A 17,715-nucleotide genomic window follows, 5' to 3' on the forward strand; every position below is an offset into this window, starting at 1 on the left:
TATCTGTATATATCTTACCTTAGCTTCTAATGACAGGTGATCCCTAAGGTTAATTGCAGTTTAGAACTCATACGCTAAGTTATGGAAGGCCAAGTAACCTGCAAATAGCTTACATACTATGCCCTCTTTGCACTCTGACATACCTTCTTTTGCTGTTTCAGAGGGGCTACAACTTTTATCACATGAAATAGCTCATCTTGTGTGAATATTTAAGAACAGCAATTTACCATGAGGAATTCTAGCAATGTCTACTTTCCTGCTGAACAATAAAGTCAAACCAAATCCAAGATATTTAAGACATAAGCAAGTTAATATCTGCACTTCTGTAAAAAGACCCACAATTGATTCTGTGATTTCTATGAACTTAAGAATTTTTTCTGCAATACTTTAATCCATAAGTAGGTTACATACTTTTCTCTGGGGGAAAAAAACGGGTTCCTGATTATATTTTGTGGAGTTATGAAATCTTAGGGGGACATTTTATAACATGGCACCTCCTTTTGGACACTCTGAAGCAGCAAGGGGAGCGCCAGTTTTATAATGGAATCAGGGTGCCCCGATTCCATTATAGAATACTAGCACAAACCCTCATCGGTGCACCCATTGACACCAAGTCAAGGTAGGTGTGAGTGCCTAGTATTGTATAAAATGTATGCATTGAGGGTGGACACGCCAATGACTCACCCATGCCCCGCCCACATGAATGCCCCCTGTGCAGGTGCATGCTAAAGCACTTACATGCTACCTTACAGAATAGCACATAAGGGCCCAAATAGGTGCTCCCAAGCGTTGTTAAAATCATATTGATTTACACAATTCTTATTGTATGATAATAATTTATCAAATTGATGTATTCTTGTTTTTAGTTTGTTTTATTGTACTATCCTGATTGAATATGGAATCAGTTTCTTGAAGTGTCATCCCTCTCTAAACCCTTTGAGGGGAAAAAGCTGGTTATGAAAACCTAAAGTAAAGTAACTGCTGAGCACCATTTCTAGAATTGCCTTTCATACTTTTGAAAGCAGGCACAAACTAGAGCTAACACCCAAGGAAGAGATTCATGATGACCAATTTAGTTTTTCTGTATAACCTTAAGAAAAACAAGCTAATATGCATGAAATTTCCCAGTAACTGGGACCAAAGTTTGAAGTGTGTACTTGCACTACTATTTCCAAGATAAATATTTGCCGGCTGATATTCTATTCTATCCTATTCAACAAATTATAATCCGTCTAATTCCATGAAAAGATTCAAGGCGGTGTACAGATTAAGAAAGCTTTTATATACTGAAGAGATGTAACAACAGCCAACAGGATACTAATTACAATCAATTATTAATCCAATCAGAAAAAAGTAGATTTTAATGCCTGTCAAAAGCTTAAATATGATTGAATTTGTCTAATTTGAATAGGAATACTATTTCAAATTTTAGAACCTTGAAAAGAAAAAGAATGCCAACATTGATTTACAACAAATATTCCTCAAAGTGGGATAGTTTTTGACACCGCTGATCGCTGCAAGCAGAATTAGGCTTGGATATTCAGTGCCAACAGTTATCCAGATATTGGTGCTGAATATCTGAGTGTTTGCTATGCCCAGTTGAAGTCTGCAAGGCAAAGAGATTTGCACTGGGACTTGCTCCTTAATTTGCAAACTGACTTTTGGAGAGTAGAGGGGTAGGTTGAGGAAGTAGGTTTTTGTGAGCACACTACCAAAACCCTTATCCAGGCTCTTATCACCTCTCGCTTAGACTATTGCATCTTGCTTCTCTCACAGGTCTCCCCCTAAGCCATCTCTCTCCCCTTCAATCTGTTCAAAATTCTGCTGCATGCCATATTCTGCCAGTGTCATTATGCTCATATCAGCCCTCTCCTTGTCACTTCAATGGCTCCCTATCTGTTTTCGCATACAGTTCAAACTCCTCTTATTGACTTACAAGTGAATTCACTCTGCAGCTCCTCAGTACCTCTCCACTCTTATCTCTCCCTACACTCCTCCCCGAGAACTCAATTCATTGGGTAAATCTATCTTATCTGTACTCTTGTCTTCCACTGCCAACTTCAGACTCTGTTCCTTTTTTTCTTGCTGCACTATACTCCTGGAATAGACTTCCTGAGCCAGTACGTCAAGCTCCATCTCTGGCTGTTTTCAAATCTAGGCTAAAAAACCCACCTTTTTGAGGCTGCTTTTAACTCTTAACCCTACTCACTTGTTCAATACCCATGTCTGTTTTATCATTCCCACCTTAAGTATTCCTTATTTGTCCTGTTTGTCTGTCTTGATTAGACTGTAAGCTCTGTCGAGTAGGGACTGTCTCTTCATGTTCAAGTGTACAGTGCTGCATACATCTAGTAGTGCTATAGAAATGATAAGTAGTAGTAATGGGGGTTAAGATATAATTCAGGAAGTTATTGACCTACAACCGATACTCAGAGTAAGGATGGGCGTTCATTTGCAAAAATATGGGAAATGTTAATGACATATGCCATTGTCATTACCAAATGAAAACACACAGAAAAAATTATGAAAATTCACATTTTATCGTTCGCCAATAACAGCATGCATTCTTTAGAGAGAATGCACACTATTTGCAAAGAGAGAGCACTCAACGACTTTGCATCCATGAGAAAAATTGGTCAAATGAAAATGAATAAACTGAACATTCCTGGAAACGACATGGGACACAAAGCAAAAAAGAAAATTTTCTGGCTGCCCATCCATAATTCAGAGCCATACCCAGAGAGTTGACCAGGCATAGTTAGGACTGCATTGCCTGCGGTCCAACATACTCATGCAGCTATCTGGGCACCAGGAATGAATATCTGCGGTGCCCAGATAACTTCTGGGTCTACCTGGACAACTCTCCCAAACCACCCCGGCACTAACCAGATAGTGCCACAGCAGTCAGTGCTAATATTCAGCAGCACAAACCAGTTATATGTCACTGAATATTAGCAATTGGGCTGGCCAACACAATTTAACCGAGCAGCATCCTCTCCTGCCCAATTAAATCATATTGAATATTGGATCCATGGTTTCACATCCCTCTTTGCAGGGAAAGAAAAAAAAAGTTATTCAAAACAAAAGCTATGCTAATTCTCCCTTAAAAAATAAATATTGTTGTTCTCTAAAAACATCAGGTGTTTGATCGTTCCACCTTTTCTAATTCTATTATCTCTGCCACTACTCTTTTTTCCTTTTCCCAGATGGTACACCTGTATGGCTCAAGGAACCCTAGCCAGTCTAAGGGTCAGAGGGGTGCCTCCATTAGGACTTGCTTCCAGTCCTACCTATTGGCTGTAACAGGATACCAAAGAATTGGCTGCCATTTCTTTCCCCTGATCTAAGCACAGCACCTCCATGGCATGTCCATGCCCAACCAGCCCCAACAAGTTAGGAACCTGAACCCCTGGATCTCCTGCACCAAAACAAAATAATTAAAGCTGAGTACTAGTCGTGGAGGGGCATAATCGAACGGAAACGCCTATCTCCATGGGCGTTTATCTCCGAGAACGGGTCCGTGAAGGGGCGGGCCGAACCGTATTTACGAAAAAATGGATGTTTTTGAGCTGGGCGTTTGTTTTTTTTAGCGATAATGGAAACTAAAAACGCCCAGCTCAAAAACGTCCTAATCCGAGCCATTTGGTCGTGGGAGGGGCCACGATTCGTAGTACACTCGCCCCCCTGATATGCCAGGACACCAAATGGGCACACTAGGTCAGTGCGGTGGACTTCAGAAAAAGCTCCCACATGCATAGCTCCCTTACCACGGGTGCTGAGCTCCCAACCCCCCTCCCCCAAAACCCACTACCCACAAATGTACCATAGCTCTTAGGGGTGAAGGGGGCACCTACATGTGGGTACAGTGGGTTTTGGAGGCCTCACATTTACCAGCACAAGTGTTACAGGTGGGGGGGATGGGCCTGGGTCCACCTGGCTGAAGTGCACTGCGGTACCCACTAAAAGTGCTCCAAGGACCTGCATACACGCAGGCCTCTAGGACTTGTTACTGCTGTATAACATTGGCACACCAGTTTACACCTGAAGACTAATCTCTCCGAAAGCGTCCTTTATTGGAATAAGCATGCTTACTCACAGTTAACTGCAGATCAGAGGTTGTGCCCCACCACTGGCAACGAGTCTCCCTGGTACTGAGATTAGGTCAGAGCTGGCAGAATGCTGTACAATGCCCTCTTTCAGCCACATTCAAGGTAAGAACTAAGTTGTGTAACGTGGCTAACACATGGAAGGGATCTAAAACTGGCTAACAAAAATGGCCACTACCTCATGGACTACTGGAAACACAACAGGGCACACTTTGACCCAGTAGGCAGGGGGAAAAGCACCATGGGAGAAGAGCCTACCAACTACCAACATCGTGAGACTGTAACACAAGCTAATGAAATCACCGAGCCCAATACCCTACACCCACCACAATGCAATGCTGATGTGACCCTGTAGTGCACCCGAGAGCCACATCTGACCCAGGGAAAGGCTGTGAGAGGATTGAACATATTCTGCTGTCATGGAGGTGGGTACGGCATTTGAGGGTGGCATACAGGCTGGAAAAAAAGTTTGTAAAGTGGGTTTTTTTTGGTGGGAGGGGGTTAGTGACCACTGGGGGGGTCCGGGGAGGTCATCCTCGATTCCCTCCAGTGGTCATCTGGGCAGTTGGGGCAATTTTTTGGGACTTGTTCGTGAAAAAAAAGGGTCCAAAAAAAGTGACCCAAAATCGCGGTAAAAACACCTTTTTTTTTTTTCAATTATCAGCTAAAGATGCCCATCTCTCCTTGGCTGATAACCACGTCCCAGTCCCACCTCCACCACGCTTCCGACACGCCCCCGTCAACTTTATTCGTTTCCGTGACGGAGTGCAGTTGGAAACGCCCTAAATCGGCTTTCGATTATACCGATTTGGGCGCCTTTGCGAGAAAAACGCCCATCTCCCGATTTGGGTCGAAATATAGGAGTTTTTCTCTTTCGATTATAAGCTGGATTGTCTTCAAAAATGCATATTGCTTATTTGTGATGATATTCTAAAATTCAATTTTTTTTCTTAATGCAAAATTAAAAGAAACCATTTTGCCAACATGAAAGACACCATAATCTCTAAAAGCAACCATACAAAGGAACAATCTGTAGAAGAACAAATCTCCCAACAGTTAAACACAGCAGTCAGCATAGACTTCAAACACTAATTGTAGCACTTAACTAATCTAGAGGAGGCTGAGTCGGCTTTCAGAAAAACTTGAAAATATCGAAAACAGACTGAGGCACAACAATATATGAGTAAGAAGCATACCAGAACCACTGGAATATTCAGACTGTAAGTTGCGGCCAAAATTTATTAGAAACATAGAACACGATGGCAGATAAAGGCCATATGGTCTATCCAGTCTGCCCATCCATTACCCTTTCTATAAAAAAGTATTTCCTTAGATTACTCTTGAGTTCATACCCTTTTAACTTCATCTTTGACCCTCTTGCTCCAGAGTTTTTTTCAATTGAAAGACTTGCCTCCTTTGTATTTATGCCACAAAGATATTTAAATGACTCTACCATATCTCCTCTTTCCCACCTTTCTTCTAGAATACACATATTGAGGCCTATAAGTCTGTCCCCCCCTATGCTTTACGACAGAGACCACTGACCATTTTAGTAACTGAATTCTGGACTGATTCCATTCTGTTTATATTTTTTGAAGGTGCGGTTACCAGAACTGGATACAGTACTCCAAATTCTGGAGACTGCACCTTCAAAAAGATATATTAATCTATATTAGCCTCAGGGAAGAACTTGATCATAGATACCGAGGAGACTGCACTTTCAAAAAGATATATTAAGCTGTATTAGCCTCAAGGAAGAACTTGGTCATAGATACTGAAGTCAAAGTGGGCACACAGAGCTCTGAGGATATCTCAAATAAGTGTACCCAGAGATATTCTAATATGTGTGCATGATCACACTGTTAAAGGTTGACTTTGACTCAAATGCAAGCTCTTTGATTGAGAAAGCAACCAACCTGCCTGGTTCACAGATCTGTCTCCCATAACAACTGCAGAGGAGAAGAGACTTTAAAGATGTCACAACCAGACTGAAAAAAGATAATATAAGAAACAGCTGGTTGTTTTCATTTGGATTGACATTTATAGTGAATGGAGAAACATCGAGTGGCCATGCTGGAGGAGATGCCACATGCTTTGCATGAAGCAAATGTGGTGTGAAGGATAAGCCTTTTAAAGAAGTCAAGAAATGGCAGAAGGTAACAGAATGCAGAAAAAGAACCAGGAGGAATACTGAGATTCTGTAGTAGGTTTAAGTGGGGGAAGAGACAGTGGGAACTCCGGACATGGATTTAGAGAACAGTAGGAATTGGTAGATTGGGGAGTAATGAAGGACTCTGGGACTGGGTCAGGGAGAGAGCATAAGCACTCAGGTACTCAATTGGGATTGTGGGGACTCAGCGATTGGATAAGGGAGGGAAGGATAGTGAAAACTCTAGAATTGGATAGGATGAATGACAGAGTGGGTGATGCAAGGTCGGGGCTCAAGGAGAAAGGGAAGAGAGCTAGGGATTAAGGGGTTGGGATGGGGAGACTGAATGGAGATTTAGGAGAGTGGAGATTCAGAAATTGTTTGAGAACAACTCTATCATGAATGCAAAAAGACTTTGTAGAAATTGCATTTAATGGGAAGCCATATTAGAACACAATAAAAGGAGAAAGCAAGAAACAAATAAATTGTAGAAGAATAAAAATCAAGGTTCAATTAGTAAGCCAAAAAAAAAAACCCACAGGATAAAATAATACCACTATAGACACTTCCTCGTATTAGTCAAGCTGGAAGAATGTTGTCAGACTTCCTCATCGACCTCGATAAAAAGGTCTTCAAACGTTCTAGTGACCAAAAAATATATCTGCTTCCCTGCAATTTCAGAAGACATTTGCAGAGGAAACGAAGAAAAAAATGAGCTCCAATCTGAAGGGGAAAAGGCTTCAAGGCTAAAAATTCCTGCCATCTGACCAGTGTATTCTTAGAAACATCTAGGAAGATAGAGGGTTTTAATCCCAAAATAGTTACATAGTGCTTACCAGTGGCGTAGCCAGACCTGAGATTTTGGGTGGGCCCAGAGCTAATATGGGTGGGCACTATATATATATCTATATAGATATAGATATATAGAGATAGATCTATATATAGAGAGAGAGATGATTATGATGAAAAAAAAAGCATTTACAATTTTATTACCTGCTGCTGGGCTGGCAGCTGCTGCTTACCTTGGCAATAAAGTTAATACAGGGACACTGGAACTCGATTCGAATGATCTCTCCAACAATTTCAATGAATCGATTAGAAGAACTTTTCCCAACTTGCCAATACGTCGTCGTCCCCTCCAGACAGGGCCAGGCTGAGGCTCGCCTCGCACCTGCGTGCATGTGCTGCAGCTATTTTTTTAGCCTGCCCCTGCTCTCAAATGCCACGAGCGAGTGGACGGAGCGAGAGCGAGGCTGAGCATGCCGCCGTGCACAGCCACGTCCAGTCATTAGTGCTCCTGCTACCGCTACCCGCGTAGGATGGATGAGATGGAAGGAATCATGGGAAAAAAACTACTACGACGCGGCGCACTGCGCGGCCCTGCAAGTGTATGCCCGAAGGTAGGCGCCTAGGCAGGCTAATGTCTGAGCCGATCAGCTGAGCCTGAGCGGGTGCCCAGCTGCACGCGACGTGGTACGCTAGGCTGCCGCTGCTGCAGTCACAGTGTGTGTGCGTGGTGTGTGCTTGGGTGGTGGGTGGGTGGGCCTGAGTGAGACGAATTCGGGCTGGAGTGGAGAGTCTGTGGGAGCCTGATCAGCTGACTGAGCGGGTGCCCAGCTGCACGCGACGTGGTACGCTAGGCTGCCGCTGCTGCAGTCACAGTGTGTGTGCGTGGTGTGTGCTTGGGTGGTGGGTGGGTGGGCCTGAGTGAGACGAATTCGGGCTGGAGTGGAGAGTCTGTGGGAGCCTGATCAGCTGACTGAGCGGTGCAGGTGCCATCCCTGCTGTGCCGTGCTGCTGCTGCAATGTGTGTGCGCTTGGGTGGGCGGGCCTGGGCTGAAATTGGGTGGGCCTGGGCCCACCCAGGCCCACCCGTAGCTACGCCCCTGGTGCTTACAAAAATACGTTTTTAACACATGATCACAGTCCAATGCAAGAGCAAAGACTGCAACCAGTATAGCTGATGAGACATCAGAATTCAGAGAAACTGCAAAATTTATGAAACATCTAAGCCATCAGACAATGTTGTGGATTGCTGAAGACAACCATCATTAGAATAAATCTTGTTAATAGGAACATAGCAAATCCTCTCTAAAGGAGAGATTTTAAACCTCCTCAGTCAATATAACAGGATTCCATGGAAAATTCAAATCCTTAAGTTAAACCATCTCTGATAATTCTCCACATTCTCAAGTTTAACCAAAAGTTTAGTATTATCCTTAATCAAACTTTGAGACAACTGAGTTAGGACCTCTATTTGTTTATCAAAAGATTGAATTTTCAAAGCATGATCTAGAAAACTGTTGCCATACTCCTCACACTTCTGAAATTCTTCAGTAGTCATTGTTAGCTCATCAAATATTTAATTATAATACCTTGCATAGCCTTGAGCATGGTCCAAATGGAGTTCAAAAGTAATCACAGTTTAGTAACCCCAAGCTGTTTTGTCTTCGAAGTAGATTTCTTGATGGCTTCCAAAATCTCTTCTGCACCAGGCACTTGGAACTTCAATGGGCTGGAAACATCCGGTAATCCCAACAAAAGAAAATCTTCCCCCAGACAAAGACTACAGCTGCTCTTTGCTGCCCCCCCCCCCCAGAAGCTGCTGCCCTAGACAACTGCCTAGTTTGCCTAATGGTTAAGCTGGCCCTGTATTCATGCATTACATGCAGATAAAATGAGTGCAACATGATTTGTGATGTCATTGCAACAATGTAGTGATATATAGGGAAAGTGTCACTAGTTAAGAACAATTCTAAACATGGAAAAAAATTGAGTTGTAAGAAAAAGAAAAAAAACAACAATTTGTCCCTAATATCACAGCCTCCTCTTATAAATGACTGTAGCATTTGCACACAGTATTATTCTGCAGGAATAAAGGAGTGAAAGTCTTTTAACATATATGTTGGATTCCGTTTCTGCAAGTTTCCTCTAGAAAGAGAATTTATTTTTGCACAGTGCTAAAAGATGTATGTGGTTTTGGCTAAGTGCTTATTTTTTGATGCAGTGTCTCCTTGTCCACCAGCTTCCTTCAGTGTAAATTAAGTGAATCATTTCTAACCTGAAGAGACAATATAACAACTCAATATTCTTTCATGGTATTTTCCTAAATTACAGAAAAAGACTGGGAAAAATTCTTTCCAAAATAGAACTCTTATTAATTTTCCAGCAAGGCGCTAGTGTTCTGTATTAGTGCATAAAGTACCTCCAGTATAGGGCTTCCAGTTATAATATTTTCCCCGGAAAGGCATGCTGTCAAAGTCTGCACACTGTTTTTCCCTGAAATCGCGGGATCCTGGAGGACATTGCTAGAGAACAGAAAAAGACACCATACATTGATTTATAATGAATATGGACACACAGTATTCATGCAAGTTGTAAAAAAAAAAAAAGTAAAAATTAAATAGCACAAATTCCATTTCCCAATTCTGAAAATTGTTTTATGGCTGTACAACTGGCATTCAGACTGAAGTGTCTGTTTTGTAATCTTAGACAGGCATGAAGTTACCCAAGTAATGTAAACAGTGTTAAGTGTTACAGCGGTTTCCATATAACATTACACTCAGAAACATGTCACAGCTCGCTTTGCAATCAATCCATCAGGTATATCCCTATAAACAGACATTAAAAACCAGATGAGGAAACTAAAACACAATATCTTCATTGGAAACATGGATCCAGACTCAGTTGCTACAGCTGTCTTGAGCTGCACATTTAAGATATCAAAAGGCAGATCTGTAACATTACATTCCACACTCTTAATTGTGGTTTGGAAACTTACCACTCACTAGAACTGTTTGCTGTCTACTACTGGCAAGGCCCATATTTGAAGTCCAGGGATATGGGTGAGTAACACATTAGGCTTCAAATCTACATAATACTACAGAGAGATTCACTAGGAGGGTCCTTTTGCTAAGTTGCAATAAAAAATGGCCTGAACATGCTGTTCTGCCCCCATTTACATGGAGGCAGGGAATTGGGTCAAGTCCTTGAACAACAAATCCCTGTAATCTTGTAGTTCTTTGTAATAGGTTCTTTCAGAGCACATGTCCAGCTCCCTTTTTCTTATGGGACTTTTTCTATTGGCTTGTCTTGTTCTTTGTGCATGCTGGGCTAGTTGCTCCACCCCCTTTCTCTCCCCATCGGGTCTGTAAGAGTTACTCTGCAGCATATCTCCTCTGTGAACTAAAACTGCCTATGTTATATGTTGCTGTATAGCCCCCATTCAAGCTACTGTGATGCTATCAAGATTGTATCAGTGTAAAAATATAAATAGCATTACTCTCAGTGTTGTTGAATTCCTCCCAGCTTCCCTCTTGCATGGAAACAGCGCTGGTGAACAGACTCCCAGTTTGCAAGGCAAAAACTCTTGTCCAGCACATCTGAACTGTAAGTTATTTTTCCTTGTTTGATTACTGCATTAAAGAAGATTTGGGTTCAAGAGTTCTATGTCTTCTCATAGTGATGTCCTATACTCTGGTTAAAACTGTATGTCAATCACCCAGTGAGAGGACAAAACAGTAAACTCTTGTGAGCTGCAGTGAAATCTTGAGGGTCTAAGTGAAATCTTGGAGGAAACAGTGGAAAACTTGGGATTCTTCAGTGGGCTTCAGTTTAATAAAGTCTCAGTGAATTTAATCAAACCATCCAATGTGTGGTGACAGAGGAATGCTATCATCAGTTTAAGTGCAAGCAAGCCTTCATGCAAAATAAAAGCATTTATATTGCCTCAGGAAACTCTCAGTTGTGGAAGAAATCATATTGAACTACAAGGAATAGTTTGGAAACTGAACTGTGTAAAATCAGATACCCGCAATAGCAAACATTGTATAGGGTTGTCCCTAGCTCCTACAAGATAGGAAATCTCCAGAGCTGTATCTGGATATACTAGGATGAAAAGTTCAGCTCTTGCTTAGCTCAAGATGCATACATAATTAGCTAAATAGGTGATATGTACCAGCAGAGGAAAGAGATACTTCATATCCCTATCTTTTTGGTCTAGCTACAAAGTAATTTGAGCACAAACCCAAGGCACACTCTCTGCCTGCAAAATATATTCCGAAAAAAAAAAAAAGATGACCATGGGGCTCATTTTTGAAAGAGGACGTCCATCTTTCAACATAAATCGGAAGATGGATGTCCTTCTCCCAGGGACATCCAAATCGGTATAATCGAAACCCGATTTAGGACGTCTCCAACTGCACTCACTCGCAATGACAGCTAAATTTCAATGGGGCATGTTGGAGGCGTAGCGAAGGCGGGACTTGGACGTCGTTGACCCATAATTGAAAAAAACAAGGACATCCCTGACGAACACTTGGACATAACCCCCTCCCACCCTCAAAAAAATCTTTAAAAATATGTTGTGCCAGATGTCATACTCAGGTCCATGACAGTGCATGCAGGTCCCTGGAGCAGTTTTAGTGGGTACTGCAGTACACTTCAGACAGGTGGACCGAGGCCCATACCCCCACTACCTGTTACATTTGTGGAGGGAACAGCGAGCTCTCCAAAACCCACCACAAACCCACTGTACCCATATATAGGTGCCCCTTTCACCCCTAAGGGCTATGTAGTGGTGTACAGGTGTGGGTAGTGGGTTTTGGGGGGGCTTAGAAAAATTAGATTTAGAGAAAGTATGTCCCTCCACAGCAGAGTCTGGATAAAGGTGAGCCAGTTAATGTAATGTATCTAGATTTTCAGAAAGCTCATGAGAAACTGTTGATAAAATTAAAGAGGCATGGGAATTTTATTTATTTATTTATTTGTTACATTTGTATTCCACATTTTCCCACCTATTTGCAGGCTCTATGTGGCTTACATAGTACCGTAAAGGCATTCGCCATGTCCGGTAGAGAAACAAATACGTGATGTTGTGGTCGAATAAGGTTCATGTGTTCTTTGATTGGGAGCCAATGCAGTTTTTCTCGGAGGGGTTTGGCACTTTCGAATTGTGTTTTACCAAATATCAGCCTGGCTGCTGTATTTTGGGCAGTTTGGATACACTTGGATTTTGGCGCAATGTTCTGCTATGGAATTGGTTACTGGACAAAAAGCAGAGGGAAGGGTTAAATGATCATTTCTCTCAATGGAGGAAGGTGGAGTGCCACAGGGATCTATACTGGGACTGGTGCTATTTAACATATTTATAAATGATCTGGAAATCGGAATGACAAGAGAAGTGATAAATTTTCAGATTACATAAAACTATTCAAGATTGTTAAAACACATGTGGACTGTGAAAAATTGCAGGAATTCCTTGGGAAATTGGAAGACAAGACATCCAAATGGCAGAAGAAATTTAATGTGGACAAATGCAAAGTGATGCACATTGGGAAGAATAATCTAAATCATAGTTATTTGCTCGATGGTGCAACCTCACCTTCAGTATAGTGTTCAGTTTTGGTCGCCGTATCTCAAAAAAGATATAGCAGAATTAGAAAAGGTTCAAAGAAGAGTGGCCAAAATGATAAAAAGGGATGGAACTCTTCCCATATGAGGAAAGGCTAAAGAAGTTTGGGCTCTTCAGTTTGGAAAAGAGATAGCTGAGGGGAGATACAACTTAGGTCTACAAAATCTTGAGTGCTGTAGAACAAGTAGAAGTGAATCAATTTTTTACTCTTTCAAAAAGTGCAAAGACTAGGGTGCACTCAATGAAGTTACATACTGTAAGAGGAAATATTTTTTCACTCAACAAATAGTTAAGCTCTGGAACTCGCTGCTGAAGGATGTAGTAACAGAGGTTAGTGTATCTGGGTTTTAAAAATGTTTGGAAAAGTTCCTGGCTTCTTCATGTCTGCTATTTATTTATCAGGATTTATTTACCGCCTTTTTGAAGGAATTCACTCAAGGCGGTGTACAGTTGAGACAGACATGAGGAAGCCACTGCTTGCCCTGGGACTGGTAGCATGGAATGTTGCTACTATTTGAGTTTCTGCCAGGTCCTTGTGACCTGGATTGGCCACTGTTGTAAACAGGATACTGGGCTAGATGAACCATTGGTCTGACCCAGTATGGCTATTCTTATGTTCTTATATTCTTATGATTACCTGAAAGAAACAAGCCTAAGGCAAAGCTCACCATGGAGGCGAACAGCCATCACAGTGAACCACACGCTCATATACATACAGATGCACTACCACTGGCTCTTGCTCCAGGAAAGCTCCATGAAGAAAACGCTTCATTTTAACCACAGACTCTGGTGCCACACAGGAACTGGGCTCAAATAAAGTTCAGCAGCTGTGCCAAGGGAGGGCATCAGCTAAATGTCCTGTGATTAAGCAAGATGGACCTGAGTCACACTACATGCCTGACTCCAGACAAATTGCAGCAGTCAGTCACAGATACCTACTGCCATCACGTTAAACTTCAAAGACAGAAGATCTAGCAACATGTATTGTTCGCAAAAATATGGTGAACATGGGGCTTAACCAGTTCAATGAGTGCCCCGAAAAGTATAGTGAATAGAAATCTGACTTTAAGGATCCCATAGCAATTATGAAGTCTACCTCAAAGCAAGAAATAAACCCGATAATAACATGGCTGGGAACTGAGTCAGCAGAGAATAAAGGATGCATATTTGCATGATTCCTCCACAGGTTTGAAAAAATTTGTGGAAAACACTTAACTAGCAATATGGCAGCCCAGAAGCTATCCAAAAGGCACTGATGAAGAAAATAAGGAGTTTTGTCAAAGGTTAAAAATAGAGATAATGACTAGTTACAAGAATTAGGATATCTCCTTCAGGAACTGGAAGCCATCAAAGCTGATCCGAACCTTCCAGGCCTGTGCTACTTGAAGACTGCTTGGGGCATAAATGAGATTATAACAAAGCTGCCATATGACATAAGAAAGAAATGGTCATCATTAGGCACAAAGTATAAAGAGGACAACCAAGAGATGTTTCCTCCCTTTACAATCTTCGTGAAAACTATCCGAGATTTGGCAAAGAGGAGAAATTATCCCATCTTCATGTTTGATGTACCTGAAGCAGGCAAGACAGGCTACTTCCTGAATGAAAGGCTGGTCAAGAAGCATAGCAACACCAGGAAGCCTATAGCTGTACACATGATCAGTGGCATAGGAAGGGGGGGCGGTGGGGCGGTCCGCCCCAGGTGCACGCCGCTGGGGGGGTGTCGGCTTCGCTGGTTCCCTGCTCCCTCTGCCCCGGAACAGGTTACTTCCTGTTCCGGGGCAGAGAGAGCAGGGAACCAGCGGAGCCGACGCAGCTCCCAGCGACGTGCACTCGGGGCGGATCGCCCCTCATCGCTTCCCTATGCAAGTATGAATGCGCTCTGGGGGGGGGGGGTGCGCTCCGGAAGTAGGAGGTGCTCGCCGAGCAGGGCTGTGCCTAGGGTCTTTGATGCCCCCTGCAGACTATCAGTTGGCGCCCCCCCCCCCCCCCCGGTGTGGCACAAGATGGCAAGGCTTACAAGCCTTTCTTGCGAAATACTTGATCGCAAATAATTTTTTATGATTTTTAACCGTGAAAATGATCGCTCACCACTTGCCACACTGACAGGAATTGTCAGCAATATTCTTAGAAAACAAATTGCTATATATTGCAAAATAAGACAGCAGATGTAAATTCTCAAAGTGGACATATTCCAAACACTAAAATGAAAATAAAATTATTTTTTCTACTTTTGTTGTCTGGTGACTTTGTTTTTCTATCCATATTGGACCCAGTCTCTGATTCTGCTGCTCTCTACCTGTTCTCTTAACTCTGTTTCCAGGGCTTCCTTTCCATTTATTTCTTTACTTTCCTCCTTTCCTCTTCATTTCTTGTCCTATATCCATAAGTAAAAGCTGTGTCCTCCTCTGTGGAATTGACTGGAGGAGGTATAACGTGGATCCAGCTTTTGCCTGCTTTCTCCATCCATGTGCAGTTTTTCTCCTCTCTTCCCTTTCCCTCATCTCCATCCATGTGCAGTTTTTCTCCTCTCTTCCCTTTCCCTCTTCTCCATCCATGTGCATCTTCTTCTTTTTTCTTTCCTCACCTCCATCCATGTCCAGCACTTCTCCTCTCTCATCCCCTCCATCCATGTTCAGCATTTCTCCTCTCTCGTCCCTCCCCTGTATCCATATAAAGCAATAATTCTCTCCCCTCTCCTCCATCCAAGACCAGCATTTCTCCTGTCTCCCCGCCAACTCCTCCATCCATCCATATCCAGAGAATCTCTCTTCCCTGCCCTCCCCTCTCATCCATGTCCAGTGATTCTCCTCTCTCCCCTGCCCTCTCCTCTCATCCATGACCAGCAATTCTCCTCTCTCCCCTGCCCTCACCTCCCATCCAACGATTCTCCTCTCTCCCCTGCCCTTCATGTCCAGCGAATCTCTCTTCGCTGACCTCCCCTCCCCTTCATGTCCAGTATGTCTCCTCTGCCCCCTGCCCTCCCCTCTCATCTATGTCCAGCATGGAGAGGAGAGGGGAGGGCAGGGGAGGGAGGCAACATGCTGGACATGGAGGGGAGGGCAGGGAGGGGAGAGAGAATTGCTGGACATGGAGGGGAGGGCAGGGGAGAGAGGAGAATCGCGACTTCAGGTAAAAGATTTTGGAGCGCGAGAGCAGGAACAGAAGGGAGCGGGCAAGTGAGTTGGACCTCAGGAAAAAGGTGCCGGTACGCTGTACCGGCGCGTACCGGCACAAAAAAAGCACTGTATGTATCCCTCATTGATAAGTCTCTGACTCTAAAGTTTAGCAATTTCATTAAAGCAAAATGTATTTTCACATAGCACAAACTCTTCCTATCCAAGCAGAATGTTTTATATTTATTTATTTATTTATTGCATTTGTATCCCACATTTTCCCACCTCTTTGCAGGCTCAATGTAGCTTACAATACATCATGAATGGTGGAGATATATGAGAAATAAACATTTAGTAATTACACACAAAAAAGCAATCAGATTTTCACTTACCAGCTCTTAAACACAGCTAAACTTCCTCTTTGAACCTACTGTTTGAACCATCAGCCAATGAAATGGCTTTTAGCTGTAGTTACCTGATAATTATGCACACATCATTGCAGTCATGCCCTCCTCTCAGTGTACATGCTCAGAAAAAAAAAAACTTTGAACCACTTACAGATTTTAATAAACAATTACACTATTTATTTTTTATTTCTCCCCAGTCACACTTGCACACTTTTTGAAGCAACTTTAGCAGAGCGTGTCTGCCTCAGTTAGCACTGCTGGGCTGCCTTCACTTCCTGATGTGGAGAGGGAAGGGCAGGGGAGAGAGGAGAATCACAACTTCAGGTAAAAGATTTTGCAAGTGAGCAGACCTGGGCGGCGCCCTCCAGAGGTCGGCGCCCCCCTGTGGTGCTTACCCTGCTTACCGTGTTGGCACGGCCCTGTCGCCGAGGGGGGGTGCGCAGCGGCGACCCGCCCTGGGTGTCAGCCGCCCTCGCTACGGCACTGCACATGATAGATGTATCGCCCAGTGACCCTACTGTCTGACTGTCCTCCTTCTACAGACAAATTCCCCCAGGAGTAACATTTTCAGGTCTTTCAGTCATTTCTCATACGTCTTCTGGCACAAACCATGTGCTATTTTTATTGCCTTCCTCTAAACTGCCTCGTCTTCTTATGTCCTTGGAGAGAGATGGCCTCCAAAACTGAACACAATACTTCATGTGGAGCCTCACCAATGATTTGTTCAGGGGCATCAACAGTTTCTTTATGCTGGTTATGCCTCTCTCCATGCAGCCTTGCATTCTTCTGGTTACAGCCATTGCCTTGTCACAGTGTTTTGCCACCTTGAGATCCTCAGATACTATCACCGCAAGATCCATCTCCTGATCCGTGCACATCAGTCTCTTATTCTCTAGGTCATACTACTCTTTTGGATTTCTACATTCCAAGTGCATCATTTTATCCTTCCTCGCATTACATTTTAACTGCAAAACACTAGGCCATTCTTCTGATTTTTGTAGATCTCTTCTCATGTTGTCCACTCCCTCCAGGCAGTGCCGTAGCGAGGGTGCCTGACACCCGGGGCGGGTTGCCGCTGCGCACCCCCCCCCCCCCCCCCCCCCCCCCCCCCCGTGGTGCAGGGCATGGTGCCCCCCCTCCGGAGCGCACTCCCCCCCCCCCCCGAAACACACCCTACCTTTCAGCGGGGGGGCAGGCGGGAGGGCCGATCTGCCCCCAGTGCACGTCACTGGGAGCTGCATCAGCTCTGCTGCTTCCCTGCTTTCTCTGCCCCGGAACAGGAAGTAACCTGTTCCAGGGCAGAAAGAGCAGGGAACCAGCGAGCCGACACCCCCCCCCCAGCGCGTGCACCCGGGGCGGACCGCCCCACCGCCCCCCCCCCTTCCTACACCACTGCCTCCAGGGTGTCCTCACTGTTGCAAATCTTTGTGTCATCCACAAAAAGGCAAACTTCTCATTCTAATCTATCTGCAATGTTGCTCATAAATATATTGAACAGAATCATCCCCAGATTTTGCTGATAAAG

The 17,715-nt window shown here is 43.6% G+C and overlaps 1 protein-coding gene across 1 annotated transcript in view; it reads right to left on the bottom strand.

The window, feature by feature from the left end:
- Positions 1–17,715, bottom strand: part of ADAMTS6 (ADAM metallopeptidase with thrombospondin type 1 motif 6) — a 648,820-nt gene that overhangs the window by 148,333 nt on the left and 482,772 nt on the right. Inside the window, exon 15 of the mRNA XM_030193183.1 lies at positions 9,461–9,563. Within this exon, the coding sequence (XP_030049043.1) occupies positions 9,461–9,563 (103 nt within the window). The remainder of the gene's footprint in view (positions 1–9,460; positions 9,564–17,715) is intronic.

The sequence above is a fragment of the Microcaecilia unicolor genome, chromosome 2, assembly GCF_901765095.1.
Source record: "Microcaecilia unicolor chromosome 2, aMicUni1.1, whole genome shotgun sequence".
Lineage (NCBI taxonomy): Eukaryota > Metazoa > Chordata > Amphibia > Gymnophiona > Siphonopidae > Microcaecilia > Microcaecilia unicolor.